Raw genomic sequence first — 15,809 nt, 5'->3', positions numbered from 1 at the left:
GCGCTCTGTGACAAATAACGTGCCTTTGTGGGACGGCAATCCACAGGGAAAAAAGCGCAACGTGTCGCTCCAAGTGGCTGTGTAAACACACGCTTTTAATCCACTTAGGCATCGAGGCCTGAGAGCGGGTCAAGTGATGGGACGTGGAGATTTAGAATTGCAGACACACTCCACAGCAACACATGAAAATAACTGAGAGGATTAACCAGGAGGTGGAGATGCAGATTCTGGTGACTGGACTGCACTGGTTTGGTTAAAGAACGATAAAATCACAGATAAAACACAGACACACCTTTTCCTATGTGACGCTTGACTACTAAATTTAGATCAGAGGAAACTTTAATGAACCTCCTGGGAAGATTTGGCACATGTTATGCATATGATTGTAATGACAAACTAGTTTTCCTACCGCCTGCTGCAGTGTTGATGTTTTTGTTTTCACTGAAGAACAATGATCCAGCAATTAAGGCAGCAAACGTCACTTACTTTCATTATTGGGGAATCTGTCTAGTGTGTTTTTGATTAACTGATCTATTGATGAGGCTTTTAAATGTCAGAGGATATTACAAAAGGCCCATCACAAACTCCCAGTGATGTCTTCCAATGGTTTAGAGCAGGGATGGGCAACTTAAATGCTGCAGGGGGCCACAGTTTGCAGTAACTTAACATATTTCATGCTCAAATGCATGTTTAACAGTATAAATAGGAATACAAAAGGTTTGAAGCAGATAAAAAATAACCACTTACTGTGATTTCTTTTTTTTTCAGTGCAAGAACAGCAGAGCAACATTAATTGTCATTTTGTGCATTTTTAGACTCCACTTTTAAGATTTCATGCTCAAATGCATGTAGTTGTACTGAGGGCCACTTCAAGTAAGGGCGCGGGCTGTATGTGGCCCCTGGGCCTCCAGTTGCCCATCCCTGGTTTAGACAGTTTAAAACCCAAAGATACTCTGTTAAAAGCGATATGAAACAGAGAAAATCAACACAAAGCTCTTACCTTCTTGCCCATGGATCCCGTCTTGGTGAGGCAGGACTTGGCGAGTGAAAGGTAACCTCCGATTACCTCGATCTCCTCCACAGCAGGGTAGCGTTTCTTCAGCAGGGAGCCCAGCTGAGCATACGGGGCCTGTGGGGGTGTGGACCCCTGTGGAGCCTCACTTGAGGCTTCCTGCGGGGGCTCAGGTGAGCTTGGCTGACCCTCGGACTCCACCTTACGCTTAGGAACCACAGTGAAGGTGTTCCCCTTTCTCCTTTGCACCATGGGGCTGGGGACGGGGACTCGCTGGGGGGGCTCCACTTCAATGTCGTCTATGTTTGTTACTGGCAGCTGATCCACTGGAGGTTTCTCTGGAGCCAGTGAGGGGGTAGAAGGGGTAGGAGGGGTAGGAGAGTCTGAGGGAACTGGGGAGTGGGAGGGTGAAGATGGGACAGCCGGAGAAGAGGGAGGTGAAGACAGAGCAGGTGGAGATGAGGGAGCTGGGGTTAGGATAGGAGACGGGGACAAGGGTTCTGAGGTCGGAGGGGGGGCAGGACTTGTGGCAACAGAAGGAGTTGGTTCTGGCTTGGATAACCTCCCGACTTCCTTCTCCTCCTGCGGTTTCTCCTCGTTCCTCTTTGAGGGCGTCAAGGCGGCCGTAGGGGCGTGGGAGGTTGGCACTCCTGGCGTGGGCCCCCCTGCCCCTCTGTGGGACGGGGAAGACCTGACTGGGCTGGACGGTGCTGGGCTGCTGGTTGCAGATGAGGCACTAACACGCCGCTTGGGGATCACCGTGAAGGAGTTGCGGGACTGCAGGCGCAGGTTTGCGAGGGCCCGTGCCTGGGTGTCCCCGTCAGGAATCCGGGTGAGGTCTGGCTTTGGGGAGGGCCGGATCTCAAAGTCAGACGAGGAGCGCGACACCTTGAATAAGATGGGGCTTGAGGGGGACTCGGCACGGATACGACGGGTCTCCGGAGAGCATGGCACCTTGGGTTTGGGTGGCACCTCGGAGCCCTCCCAGTCTCTCTCTCTGACGGGCTTGGTTGGCCCCCTGTCTGGCTCATCTCCAGCTGCAGCGTGGCCCTCGCTCTCCTCAAACCGCTGACGGAAGGAAGACACAGGCTGAGGGGCCCCGGCGAGGCGCTGGGGGCTGCCCAGCTCGGAGACGGCAGGCTGTGGCTTTGGTTTGGAAGACAAGGGACTCTGGAAGACGGGCGACGATGGCTGGCTGCTGCCCGGGCTGCTAATGGACGGGCCCGGCCTGGCCTTTGGCACCAGATCTGGCTGTGGCTTGGACCAGAGTCTCGGCCTGCTGCTGGCACTACAATCCAGGTCCAGTAGGTTCTCCGTGCTGTGGGACTTCTTCTGCAGCTTTCCATAGTTGCTGTCAAACTTCTGCAGCATCCGGCTCACCCTGCCCTGACCCTCAGCTGTCTCATAGGAAGAGGCCTCATGGTCAGGGCGGCCCAGGGTGCTCAGGTTCTCCTCGCTCTTGCTTAACGTGGTGTCATAAATCACCACTTCCTTGGCTCTTATCTCAGTCACAGCACTCCCTCTCCGGTCCAGGAGGTCGTTCAGGGAGCTGTAACTACTCACACCGTTTTGCTGCCATTTGGACCCGGTTTTTAGCCCCCCAGCTTCGGGGAAGTAATCCGGGTCCGACTCAATGATGATAATATTGTCTGCACGGATAGTCCGTATCCCGGGTACACTCCCGTACAGCTCCAGGATATGCTGGACTGGACGGGCAGAGGTTTCCCGGTCCTGTCGCCTCCTCCGCTCCTTCTCCAGCTTGATGAAGGGGTTCTCCTCCAGCGGGCCCAGGCTTTCCTGGAGCACCAGGCTCTCCTGCCGGCCGTCCTCCCTCGGTGTCGTCTCCGCGTCCGTCGGCCGGGTCTCTTTGTTGTTGGCGAAGTGTTGGCTGGCGGTGGTGATGGTGTAGCTGCGCCCGGACCCGCCGCTCGCTCCTCCGCCGCCGTTCACGGTCCCCGTCAGCTCGCCGTTAACCCGCTGCGAGCCGCCCGCCCCCGCCCCGCCGGTGCCGGTGCCGGGGCTCGTCTCCGCGGCACCGGCTCCTCCAGACCCTCCGCCGCCCTTCGCCTTCCTCCTCTCCAGGATCTCTCGCTTCCAGGCCGGCATCCTCGGGCTCTCTTGGCCGGGCTCTTGGCGGAGGACGCGAACCTCTCCTCCGCTAGACATTGCGGCTGTTTGGGAGGAGATGAAGAGGAGAAGAGGCCGGCTCTGAGACGGTTTTGCCGCGGTTATAAAAACCAGAATCCGGCTCTGAGTGTACCTGCAGCACCGTTTACCGCACACACATCCCTCCCGTCTGTTTTTTCTCTCTCCTCTCCCTCTGCTCGCTTTCTCTCTCTCTGACTCCCTCACTGTCCACACAGACCCTGAACGCGGCCCCGCCCATCCGCAGCAGCACGAGCGGCTTTGGCAGTCCCATCCGCTTCCTGATTGGTCGGTCTAGCTGACGGTAACGCCCCATCCCTTTCTGTAGAACGCAGCAAGCCACGCCCATTTCTATTGTTGACTGGGCAAGGAAGGCCTGTCACTCAAAAGTGCTGCCTTCAGGTTCAACCCGCCCCTCCCTTTTTTGTACTATATTCAATACTACCAGTGGATATATTATCTTTTATTGACTGATTCATTCACATTTGTTGTTACAATCGGTTGTAATTTAATATTAATTATAAGAAGTATTTATTATTTAAATATAATCCTAGCCACGCAAAACATTAGAAATAATAATACCTTTATTTATATAGCACCTTTAAAAACAGCGTTCACAAAGTGTTTTAACAGAACAAGCATGGATAAAACTCCTGCAAAAATAAGAAAGCAATAAAGAAGAAAAAAAAGTATATATATATATATATATATATATATATATATATATATATATATATATATATATATATATATATAGACGTCTATTTTTGTGTCATTTTTTCATCTATTTTTGTTATTTTGTGTCTGTTTTGTAATGTTTACATCTATTATTGGTCATTTTGTGTCTTTTTTTTGGTCATTTTTGCATCCATTTTTGCTTTTTTTGTCATTTTGTGTCTTTTTAATAATTTTTACATCTATTTTGGTCATTTTGTGTCTTTTTTAAATCATTTTTACATCTATTTTTGCTAATTTTTTTTATAAATCGGACATATACATATACATATACACAAACCACACAAGTTAGAAGGACCAACATCACATGAATGCAAGTCTGTAAAAATGTGTTTTGAGAAGACTTACATATAAAAAATATGTTATAAATATGATTGATTCCAATTATTGAAGAGAATGTATTAACTTCTCCATTGTACATTTAAAGCCTAATGAGTGGTGATTTGTTTATGCTTAATATTATAGTTTATTACCTATGGATTCCCGCTTGTGTGCCAAATCTGGGGGTTATTTAGCAGTTTTTGTATAGATTTTCTTTCAGAATCGTCCACAGTATCACTACAACTAGTGTCGTGGTAGCTATACATTATAGTGCTACTGTAGCTCTGACTTGTTGTTGTTGTGCTGTGATAAGTATGAATATGGAGTGTTGTTCATTCAGTAATTGATGATGATGCCACCTGTCGATAATCCGTCCACAGTAAACACACGATGATGAGGAGGAGCCTGCTGCACATGAATCAGCACTTAGAGAGCTTTTCTTCTCTACTACAGCTGATTACTGTAGCTCATCAAACATTTATCACCAAGCAATAATTAACAACAAGGCTGAAGAACACGGGGAGGAAATAATCACATGCATTAAAGATATAGGTAAAAAAAAAAAAAAGAAAAAAAAAAGAAAAGAAAAAGATACCCGTCTGCTCAAAAATGTTGGTTTGACAGAAACTAAAGCAAATTATTTTTATTCTATCATGCACTGATATCTTTCCTCTGGGTTAATATTTTGAAATGTGACTGTTTTAATTTAATGCTGCATGGACAAAATATGAAATGTTTCAAGACATGATCCACCACTCACCATGACTAAAGATAATAATCTGTAATATGCAGTGGTGGAAAGTAACTAAGTACATTTACTCAAGTTACTTTAAGTACATTTTGATGCTGATACTTTTGTACTTTTACTTCAGTACGTTTTGAATGCAGGACTTTTACTGTAGTGGAGTAATTTCACGGTGTGTATTAGTACTTTTACTGCAGTAAAGGATCTGAATATTTCTTCCATCACTGGTAATATGGTCCTTGTTTGTGGTATACATACTACATACTAATTTAAAAAAGTCCAGTGGCGCCTCCTTGTGGTCAAGAAGACAAAGACCCAGTAACAGAATATAAACAGGATCATCTCAACACATTAGAATATGATGTAAAAGTCCATTTCCAGTTCAAGTCAAACAGCTCCAACCAAGTATTGAGTCACAATAATAGAAAGAGAGAAAATGGAGAGAAGTCTTCAGGAATTTTATGTTTTTTTTTTGCCATTTTGCGTCTTTTTTGGTCATTTTGTGTGTGTTTTTTGGTCATTTTATTCCTTTTTTTTGGCCATTTTGTGTCTTTTTTGCTTATTTTATCTCTTTTTTTTGCCATTTTGCGTCTTTTTTTTGGTAATTTAATGTGTTTTTTGGTCATTTTATCTTTTTTCGTCTGTTTGGTCATTTTGTGTGTTTCTGCTCATTTAATCTCTTTTTATTTTTGGCAATTTTGCATCTTTTTTGGTCAATTTGTGTCTTTTTTCTCTTATGGAGTGATGTTGATAAATGAACACGAGTCACCTCTTCAGTTCAGGGTCAGATTGACCCCAACAGTATGTACAGGATCATCTCAATACATTAGAATATGATGTAAAAGTCCATTTCCAGTAGTTCAAGTCAAATAGCACCAACCAAGTATTGAGTCATATAGATGACATACTTTTCAGAGGACAACAGTTACATATTAAACATACTTTTTATAATTGGTCTTTTGTAATATTAAACATTTTGAGACACTGAATTTTAAGTCTTCATTATAAATGTAAGCCATAATCATTATAATTAAAATAAATTAAATAAATGAAGACATGAAATGTTTCATTCTGTGTGTAATGGATCTATATATATTGTGTTATTTCACCTTTTTGAATGAATTACTAACATAAATAAATTCTTTCATATTCTAATTTATTGAGATGCACCTATATAATTATAATATATCGACTAGCAGACCTAAAGATTGATGAGAGGACATTGGATAAATGTTGATGGTTTATTTACATGTATATACAGATAAGAGACAATAAGGGCGCCATAACAAGAACATAAATAACATTTGGTGAATTTCTTTCCAAAATCAACATATACATATAACACATAATTTCACATCTGGAATCATCTTAAAATGAGGCTTTAAATACATGCAGTACATACACAAGGTAGGATCAAACTCTGATCAGTTACATCACGTGTTGTACAAATAAAACAGCAAATACTGGGGAAGACGTGTCACACAACGACTGACTGCTTGGTGAGATTCACCTCTTCTTCTCTTCAGAACATCTCTCTGATGGAACGGACAAGCGAGGCAACGAGGGGGGATTGTGTGAGCAACACGCCCGGCAACAGGCAACAAAGTGAGACACATGATAATACAGTAAATCTAAACAAATTGTGCTGGCAAGCAACAAAGCTGCAACGACTCCTTGAGCTCTGAAGGGGCGTTACAGCCATTCACTGTAAAAAAAAAAGGTGTTTAAAATCCAGATCAAACAGTAAATCTGAGGGAAATGATCTTGCTGCATGGACAGATAATTTACCTTGACAAGATTTATTAAATTAAGATTATTAAATCTAGAAATAAGCATGTTGAACACTTAAAATAAGAAATTAACTCTTAAAACCAGATAAATTAAAGAACTGGCCCGAGCAGAGTGACCTGATGATTATTAGTTTCTTTTTTTTTTCAAACTTTAGATTTAGAAGTGTTAGATAATTTATCTTGTTTTAAGAGGTAATTTCTTATTTTAAGTGTTCAACATGCCTATTTCTAGATTTAATAAAAAACTGAAAAAAAAATAGTCAGAAAAACAGGAAAAAAGTGTCAGAAAATAAGGAAAAAAATTAGTCAGAAAAAAGGGAAAAAAATCCTTAAAATAAGAAATTAACTCTTAAAACAAGATAAATTAAAGTTGCAGTGATGAACTGGCCCGAGCAGAGTGACCTGATGATTATTTGGTTCTTACCAAGATTTTTTTTTAAAACTTTAGAAGTGTTAGATAATTTATCTTGTTTTAAGAGTTAATTTCTTATTTTAAGTGTTCAACATGCTTTTTTCAAGATTTAATAAAAAACAGAAAAAATAGTTAGAAAAACAGAAAAAAAATACTCTGAAAAACAGGGGGAAAAAAGCCAGAAAAAAATACTCAGAAAAACAGAAAAATAGTCAGAAAAACAGGAAAAAAATGTCAGAAAATAAGGAAAAAAATTAGTCAGAAAAAAGGGAAAAAAATCCTTAAAATAAGAAATTAACTCTTAAAACAAGATAAATTAAAGTTGCAGTGATGAACTGGCCCGAGCAGAGTGACCTGATGATTATTTGTTTACCAAGATAAAAAAAAGTGTTAGATAATTTATCTGGTTTTAAGAGTTAGTTTCTTATTTTTTATTGTTCAACATACTTATTTCTAGATTTAATAATCTTAATTTAATAAATCTCATCAAGGTAAATTATCTGTCCATGCAGCAAGATCATTTCCCTCAGATTTACGGTTTGATCTGGTTTTAGACCTTTTCTACAGTGCTGGGCTTCACCTCTTTATTACATTAACATGTGTAGTGTGCACATGTGCATTAAAACATAACTCTGGTACGTTTTGCTCATGGCTCATTGTTCACCATTGATTGCACAATATAAAAGGCACAACATGTTCCAAACACACATTTTACTGCTCAAAGCATCAGAAACTTACAGCCGTAATCCACTTTAATGAGAGAACGGCTCGGAATAACAAGCAATAATTCAGTGGGATTCATTTTTACAATTTACTTCAATTCAGTCTCCAGAATTAACTGAAGGTTGAATAGTATGTTTAATATACAGCACATGGCCAAAAGTATGTGGTGACTCTATTACTGTCCTACAGAGTCTAACTGCAGTAATTAACAAAGGGTTAAACTGAGAAAAACTGCTTTAAAGTTTTTTAACTGGCCAGCTTAATGTGTTATAGGTAGGTCAGTGATATGAGACTTATTTCTACATGTATTGATGAGTAATCATTATGCTCATAAATCATGATTTATATGACCTTTGACCCCAAAAATGTAGTTAGTTCACTCTGGTTTTGCTGTAAAAGGTTCTAATAGTGATGATAACCAGAGTTAAGTAACTTTTATTTTGTTTTCTTCTTTCAGCTTTTATATTTAGTTTTCACTTAATAAACATTTTCACATTGATTTTGATTTATAAATGTATTTAAAAGTGTTTAACAACTCTATTCAAAGATTTGCGTATTTTAGACTTAATATCCTAAAGTAATGTCATATTTTAGTCATAATATAATTTTATCTGACATTTTTACTTCATCACTATCTAGATAATAATTTCCCTTTAAAATAAACTTCTAATTTCTATCATTCTTATGTTTAAATGAATATATTATACATATATATATATATATATATATATATATCCAAAGCAGATGGTGGTAGGTGGAATTACTGCTTGGTTTTGAGTGGGATTTTGTAGTTACTGCGATTTTTTATAGAATTATTTCTTTGCAATAAAGCAAAAGTGAAATCTAAAACTTCGTCACAAGATAAAACAGACATCAAGGAGTACATTTTTAGTTAAAACTCAATTATGACCAAAAAATGTAGCTACTGCAGTTAGACTTTGTAGGACAGAATCCAAAACCATGATGCTACTATGAGAGAAATAATGCTGCATTACAGCTGAAGTGACCAGTGAACATTTTAGTTAATTTCGAAGCCATTAGAAACAAAATAATATCTAGCAACACTCATTCTGGTCCTGGAACATGTGTAAGAAAAACTCTTTCCTTGTAAAACAAAGAGGAAACAATGAGCCAAAAGAAGAAGTGGACCATGGTTCTGCTTTAAATCTCTAACGGCAGATGAAGATCTCTGTGTTTGTGTCTAACAGCCGCTGGCTGCTGCGTCTCAGTTGACGCGGCACGCTCGGATCATCAGCAGCTGCAGCAGGATGAAGAGCGGCGAGACGATGAGGCCGAACCAAAGGTCTCTGGCTTGTTCCTGCTCCGCCAGCTTCTGGCACAGCAGCACCTCGCACACCAGCTTCAGGCTGAGCACCGTCAGCACCCACAGCAGCCGCAGCACCGCCAGACGCTTCTCGTTCTCCTGGTACAGGCGGATGGACACGATGGCCGTGAAGTAGGTGCTGAGGCCGTCGGCGGCGAACAGCGGCACGAACACCAGCCACCAGCTGAGCGAGGGCGTGAACATGTCGGCCCGCAGCGCCACCAGCATGCTGAAGACCAGCAGCGCCAGCAGGTGGAGGAAGAGTTCGAAGGTGGCGAAGCCGAGCCACTGGACCAGCTCCCTCAGGGAGAAGAGCATCGCTGGGCGCCGCGGGGTCCACGGGACGGGACGGACGGACGGAGGACGGCCGGGTCGCGCGCTAGGCAGCCCAGGTCAGGGGCCAGAGGGCTCCAGAGTTAGGGCGGGGCGGGTGGTGGAGGTGGAGATTCACTGATTATCTATTCCAGGTGAGATACTGCAGACACTCTTCACTCTTGGCTACATCTTCAAACCCACAGGAGAGGATGATGAGGGAGGAGACTCCCAGGCTCTGGAAACGCTTCCTATGGAGGATAAAACACAAACAGTAGAGTATTATGCTACACAGACAGCAGGGGAAAGGTCTCTCTCTGGTTCCTAGATTGGAAGCCCAGAAAGAGAAAACACACACTAGGGTTGTCAAAAGTATCGATATTCAAAAAAGTATCGATACTCAAAAAACGTTGTATCCGGATACAATACTCATTTTCAAAAGTATCGAGTATCTGAAGCTTGTTTTCATAGTTGCAGTTTCTTTTTGCACAAAATTAGTGTATTCTAAATAATAACAAGTGCATTTTTCTTGATTCTAATGAAATACATGTGACCTATGTTGAAAAATATTCTTGAATTAAGTAAATGCTAGAGCCACCATCAACTCCCATTTGTGTTTTTTTTTGCAGTCTTTGCATAGATTTTCTTTCTAAATCGCCCACAGTATCTCTACAACTATTGTTGTGGTAGCTTTACATTATAGTGCTACTGTATTGGAAGCCCAGAGAAAACACACACTAGGGTTGTCAAAAGTATCGATACTCAAAACAGTATCGATACTAAAACGTTGTATCCGGATACGATACTCATTTTCAAAAGTATCGAGTACCTGAAGCTTGTTATTATAGTTGCAGTTTCTTTTTGCACAACTGTTTTTATTATAAATATTTAACCTGTGGTTCTGTTCATTTTTACATGTTGCATTTTTCTTGTTGATAAAAATATTTCTGTTAAATTTTGGGGTCTTTGTTTTTATCCTGGTGGTACTGAAAATGGTATCTAGTATCGAATATTTTCATGAGTATCGGCACTGAGTTGAAAATTTTAGTATCGTGACAACCCGACTACACAGACAGCAGGGGAAAGGTCTCTCTCTGGTTCCTAAATTGGAAGCCCAGAAAGAGAAAACACACACCCAAAAAATACCTTAAAATGAGTGTATTCTAAATAATAACAAGTGCATTTTTCTTGATTCTAATGAAATACATGTGACCCATGTTGAAAAATATTCTTGAATTAAGTAAATGCTAGAGCCACCATCAACTAGTGGTTTGTGCTTCATATTTTAGTTTATTACCTATGGATTCCCATTTGTGTACCAAATTTGTTTTTGGTTTTTTTTGCGGTCTTTGCATAGATTTTCTTTCAAAACTGCCCACAGTACATTATAGTGCTACTGTAGCTCTCAATTGTTTTTTATTGGACATTAAAATGAACAATAAGGGTGGTCTAATATTTTTTCCATGACTGTACTTTTGGTCATTTTGTGTCATTTTTTCATCTATTTCTGTCATTTGTGTCTTTTTTAAGTCATTTTAGTTTAACAAGGCTAAAGAACACAGGGGAGGATGATGAGGGAGGAGACTCCCAGGCTCTGGAAACTCTTCCTTATGTAGGATAGAAAACAAACATGTCATTAGAAACGACAGTAGAGTATTATGCTACACAGACAGCAGGGGAAAGGTCTCTCTCTGGTTCCTAGATTGGAAGCCCAGAGAAAACACACAGCGGAGTAAAAGTCTGGCCTCAATTAGAGATAGACCGATATATCTAATGCTAAAAACAATAAAGCTATCAAAACTGTGAGATTATGCTCCCATTTCAGTATTTTTGATTCAATTTAATTTGTCTTTGCTTGTGACCCCTGGCAATATATATATATAAATTATTATTTTACTACTATGGTTATCATTTTCATTTTCTATTTATTTTTTTTTTGTTTAGATGTTAGGTAATGTTGACCCTGCTACTTCTGTTACTGCACTACTGCTGTATATGTTCTACAAATTAATGGTTATATTAAAATAAATATATATAAAATAATATAACAGCAGTGATGAAGAACAAACGCCCACATAGAGTTAACAGGCCCAATAAATCACATCTCACTCCTTCATCCATCATGTGATCACTCTGTCAGTATAATATTTAGACTTATTAACATGTTGGACTCCAGCTGATGAAGTTAGATTCAGTTTATAATGTCATAAAGTGTCAAAATAAGAGAACAAGTGGAGGAACATTAACATGATGATACAGACTGGAGCTGATGCTAAGCTAACTGCTAACGAGACTATACAGACAGAGTATTTACCAGCCCGTTAAGGCTTCTACAAACATTATCTTAATATGAGCTATAAGTTATTTTACCTTAATAACAGCCAGATGTTTTCTCCTCCATCCAGATAGAAGCCAAAACGTCACTACGAGCTAACAAGAAGCTAACAAGCTGCTAGCGTCGTAGATTCTTTTTCTCCTCTCCTCTCGTTCTGGGAAATATCGCGAGAACTGGATGATTGTTCTGTTGTACGGTGCCCGAGAAGAGAAGTTTTTTCAATCGCCAAAAGTCAAACACTGTTAGACTAACAGTCATACACTGTAAAATAAATAAATAAATAAATAAACCTGTTGTTTTTACGGTAAAATACCTACAGTGAGTGGGTTTTCTACTGTAGATTTAAATCTAAATATCAGCAAAAACTGTAATTTAGAGTGAATATTCCTGTTATTTTTAGAGTAACTGTGTCATCCATTCACACATCATGGTATTTCTTCATTAACTTTAAATGAAAATGTTATATTTTTACAGGCAAACTGTGTGTTTCCTACAGTAAAAGTTAAAGTTTTGTGCTATTCTTTGATTTACGGTAATTAAAAGTGCTGTAGTGATGTAATTTGACAGTGTTTGACTGTAATTTCTACAAACATTTTTAGAGTGTTTATACAGTTGCCAGAACTTTACCGTAATAAATACTGTGCAACGTTTTCTAATATTACGGTAAAATTATATTAGCACTGTTGATTTCATGTTTAAGACTGCCATTTTAGTCCATATTTTACCTTAAAAAATAAAAAGTTGGGGAGTGGGATGATTGAAGAGATGATTGGACAGCTTTAAAGGACGGCTGCTGAGGAAACAAGGAGGGATGGAAGGAAACAAGATGGAATGGAAGGTAGGAAACAAGGAGGGAAGGAAGCAAGGAGGGAAGGAAGGAAGAAGGAAACAAGGAGGGAACGAAGGAAACAAGGAGGGATGGAAGGAAGGAGGGAAACAAGGAGGAAAGGAACAAGGAGGGAGGGAACAAGGAGGGGTGGAAGGAAACAAGGAGGGATGGAAGGAAACAAGGGGGGATGGAAGTCAGGAGGGAAACAAGGAGGAAAGGAACAAGGAGGGAGGGAACAAGGAGGGGTGGAAGGAAGGAGGGGAACAAGGAGGGATGGAAGGAAACAAGATGGAATGGAAGGCAGGAAACAAGGAGGGAAGGAAGCAAGGAGGGGAGGAAGGAGGAAGGAAACAAGGAGGGAACGAAGGAAACAAGGAGGGATGGAAGGAAGGAGGGAAACAAGGAGGGATGGAAGGAAACAAGGAGGGATGGAAGTCAGGAGGGAAACAAGGAGGAAAGGAACAAGGAGGGAGGGAACAAGGAGGGGTGGAAGGAAACAAGGAGGGATGGAAGGAAACAAGGGGGGATGGAAGTCAGGAGGGAAACAAGGAGGAAAGGAACAAGGAAGGAGGGAACAAGGAGGGGTGGAAGGAAGGAGGGGAACAAGGAGGGATGGAAGGAAACAAGATGGAATGGAAGGCAGGAAACAAGGAGGGAAGGAAGCAAGGAGGGGAGGAAGGAGGAAGGAAACAAGGAGGGAACGAAGGAAACAAGGAGGGATGGAAGGAAGGAGGGAAACAAGGAGGGATGGAAGGAAACAAGGAGGGATGGAAGTCAGGAGGGAAACAAGGAGGAAAGGAACAAGGAGGGAGGGAACAAGGAGGGGTGGAAGGAAACAAGGAGGGATGGAAGGAAACAAGGGGGGATGGAAGTCAGGAGGGAAACAAGGAGGAAAGGAACAAGGAGGGAGGGAACAAGGAGGGGTGGAAGGAAGGAGGGAAACAAGGAGGGATGGAAGGAAACAAGATGGAATGGAAGGTAGGAAACAAGGAGGGATCGAAGGAAACAAGGAGGGATGGAAGGAAGGAGGGAAACAAGGAGGGAGGGAACAAGGAGGGATGGAAGGAAACAAGGAGGGATGGAAGGAAGGAGGGAATCAAGGAGGGAGGGAACAAGGAGGGATGGAAGGAAACATGTTGGGTGGAAGGAAGGAAACAAGGGAACAAGGAGGGAAGGAAGTCAGAAAGATGGTCTGAAGTCCCTCTCTGACTGCTGTCTCGTATTGAGGATGTAGATTATTATAGATCACATAAAGCAGCAGCTGTCTCTGGTTCTTTGATCTGTAAATATGATCAGTTTGCCTGGTTGTTGCTGTTCTATATCATTTTGTGCTGTTATAATTTTCTGAATCATTTTTTGTTTCTGCTTCAGTTTTCCTTGCAGGCTGGTTTCTACTGATGGTATTACAAACCTCCATGACCGTCCATAGACTGATCAGGCTGCTTCTTCTTCTTCTTCTTCTGTATTTAAGGTGCTACACGTTTGATCTGGTGCGCATGCGCCCCCTTGTGGCCGTTACTGGATATATATATTCTTGTCAGGTGTCTAATACTCAGATCATAGACTGTATAAAACATTAATAAAACTCAGATATACCTGGTGGAGCGGATCAGCTCATATATGGAAGTGGTGGAGAGTAACTAAGTACATTTACTCAACTACTGTACTTAAGTACAATTTTGAGGTATTTGTACTTTACCCTAGTATTTCAATTTTATGTAACTTTATACTTCTACTTCACTACATTTATCTGACAGCTTTAGTTATTTTACAGGTCGATTTAACATTAAAACACACAGACAGACATTATTTTTATTTAAACTCATCACAGTATATTAAGTAGTTAAAATAAAGCCCTATATCTTGACAAAATTCAATTTGTGCTTACAAAAATGCACCAAACATAATATTACAATAACATTTGGACTGTATAAAACAATCTGAGTGGTTCCATTATGTATAACGAGTACTTTTACTTTTGATACTTCAAGTACATTTTGATGCTGAAGTAATTAAGTACATTTACTCAAGAACTGTACTCAAGAACAATTTTGAGGTACTTGTACTTTACTTGAGTATTTCCATTTTATGTAACTTTATACTTCTACTGCACTACATTTAGAGGCAAATATTGTACTTTTTACTCAGTTTTCAGGTTGAGATTTGACATGAAAAACATAATACATGAATGCAGGACTTTTACTGTAGTGGAGTAATTCCACAGTGTGGTATTAGTACTTTTACTGCAGTAAAGGATCTGAATACTTCTTCCACCACTGCTTGGGGTTTCTCAGAGATTATACTTCCTCTTACATGGTCAGGAGCTGATGTTATTCTTCCCCTTCTCTTCCCAATAAGTTCACATAAACTGATATTTCATAGAGTGCATTGAGTCTATTTGGAGTTACACACAGATGTGTCAGTTTAACATGTCTGTCAATTCAGTTTCTAGTTTTCTAGTTCTGTCTATAAAAATGTTTGTCAATAAATAGATAAGATAATATAACTGAGAGAAAGGGCTGAAATGTGTACAAGAAAAACATATTTTTAGTTTCATTCCAGGCTGAAAGAACTGAACTAAGACAGGAAATGAAACAGGTGTCAAACATAAACACGTGGGAAGAAAAATCCAAACATCTGATGTGTATTAGTGGCTGAAGACAGAGCAGAGGGGGACACCTGTTGGTGTAACACACAGAACTCCACAATAAGCAGAGGGGGGAGAAGTATTCAGGTCCTTTACTGCAGTAAAAGTACTAATACCACACTGTGAAATGACTCCACTACAGTAAAAGTCCTGCATTCAAAACTTATTGAAGTAAAAGTACAAAAGTATCAGCATCAAAATGTACTTAAAGTATCAAAAGTAAAAGTACTCGTTCTGCAGAATGGACCCACTCAGATTGTTTTATATATTCTGAATATATTATTGGATTGAAATTATGATGCTACTGAAGCATATTGCATTCACTTGAAAAAAAATAAATATTATTATTATTATTATTATTATTATTATTTATTTGAATTTATTTTATTTTATTTAATTTTATTTTTTTAATTGAACATCTTTTCCCCAGGTGTGGTATTAATATTATTATTATTATTATATCATTATTATTATTGATC

General features: G+C 40.3%; 2 protein-coding genes across 3 annotated transcripts in view; both read right to left on the bottom strand.

Annotated features, from left to right (window-relative positions):
- The window catches only part of tprn (taperin), a 41,378-nt gene extending 37,994 nt beyond the window's left edge, over window positions 1–3,384 (bottom strand). The window contains exon 1 of the mRNA XM_059357444.1: window positions 1,001–3,384. Coding sequence (XP_059213427.1) covers window positions 1,001–3,178 — 2,178 coding nt within the window. The 5' untranslated portion in view covers window positions 3,179–3,384. The remainder of the gene's footprint in view (window positions 1–1,000) is intronic.
- Window positions 1–11,999, bottom strand: part of tmem203 (transmembrane protein 203) — a 65,300-nt gene extending 53,301 nt beyond the window's left edge. The window contains exons 1-2 of one of the 2 annotated variants that reach the window (XR_009396193.1): window positions 11,890–11,999; window positions 7,717–9,770 (exon numbers count right to left, since the gene is read on the bottom strand). Coding sequence is in view for 1 of the 2 variants with exons in the window: in XM_059357453.1 (XP_059213436.1) it covers window positions 9,109–9,525 (417 nt within the window). In the remaining variant the exon portion in view is untranslated. Of the gene's footprint in view, window positions 1–6,202; window positions 9,771–11,889 lie in introns of those variants that run through there. The other variant, XM_059357453.1, reaches the window with a different exon arrangement.
- Window positions 12,000–15,809: the final 3,810 nt, after the last annotated feature.

This window comes from Centropristis striata, chromosome 19 (assembly GCF_030273125.1).
Source record: "Centropristis striata isolate RG_2023a ecotype Rhode Island chromosome 19, C.striata_1.0, whole genome shotgun sequence".
Classification (NCBI taxonomy): Eukaryota; Metazoa; Chordata; class Actinopteri; order Perciformes; family Serranidae; genus Centropristis; species Centropristis striata.
This window is presented reverse-complemented; position numbering and strand designations above follow the sequence as displayed.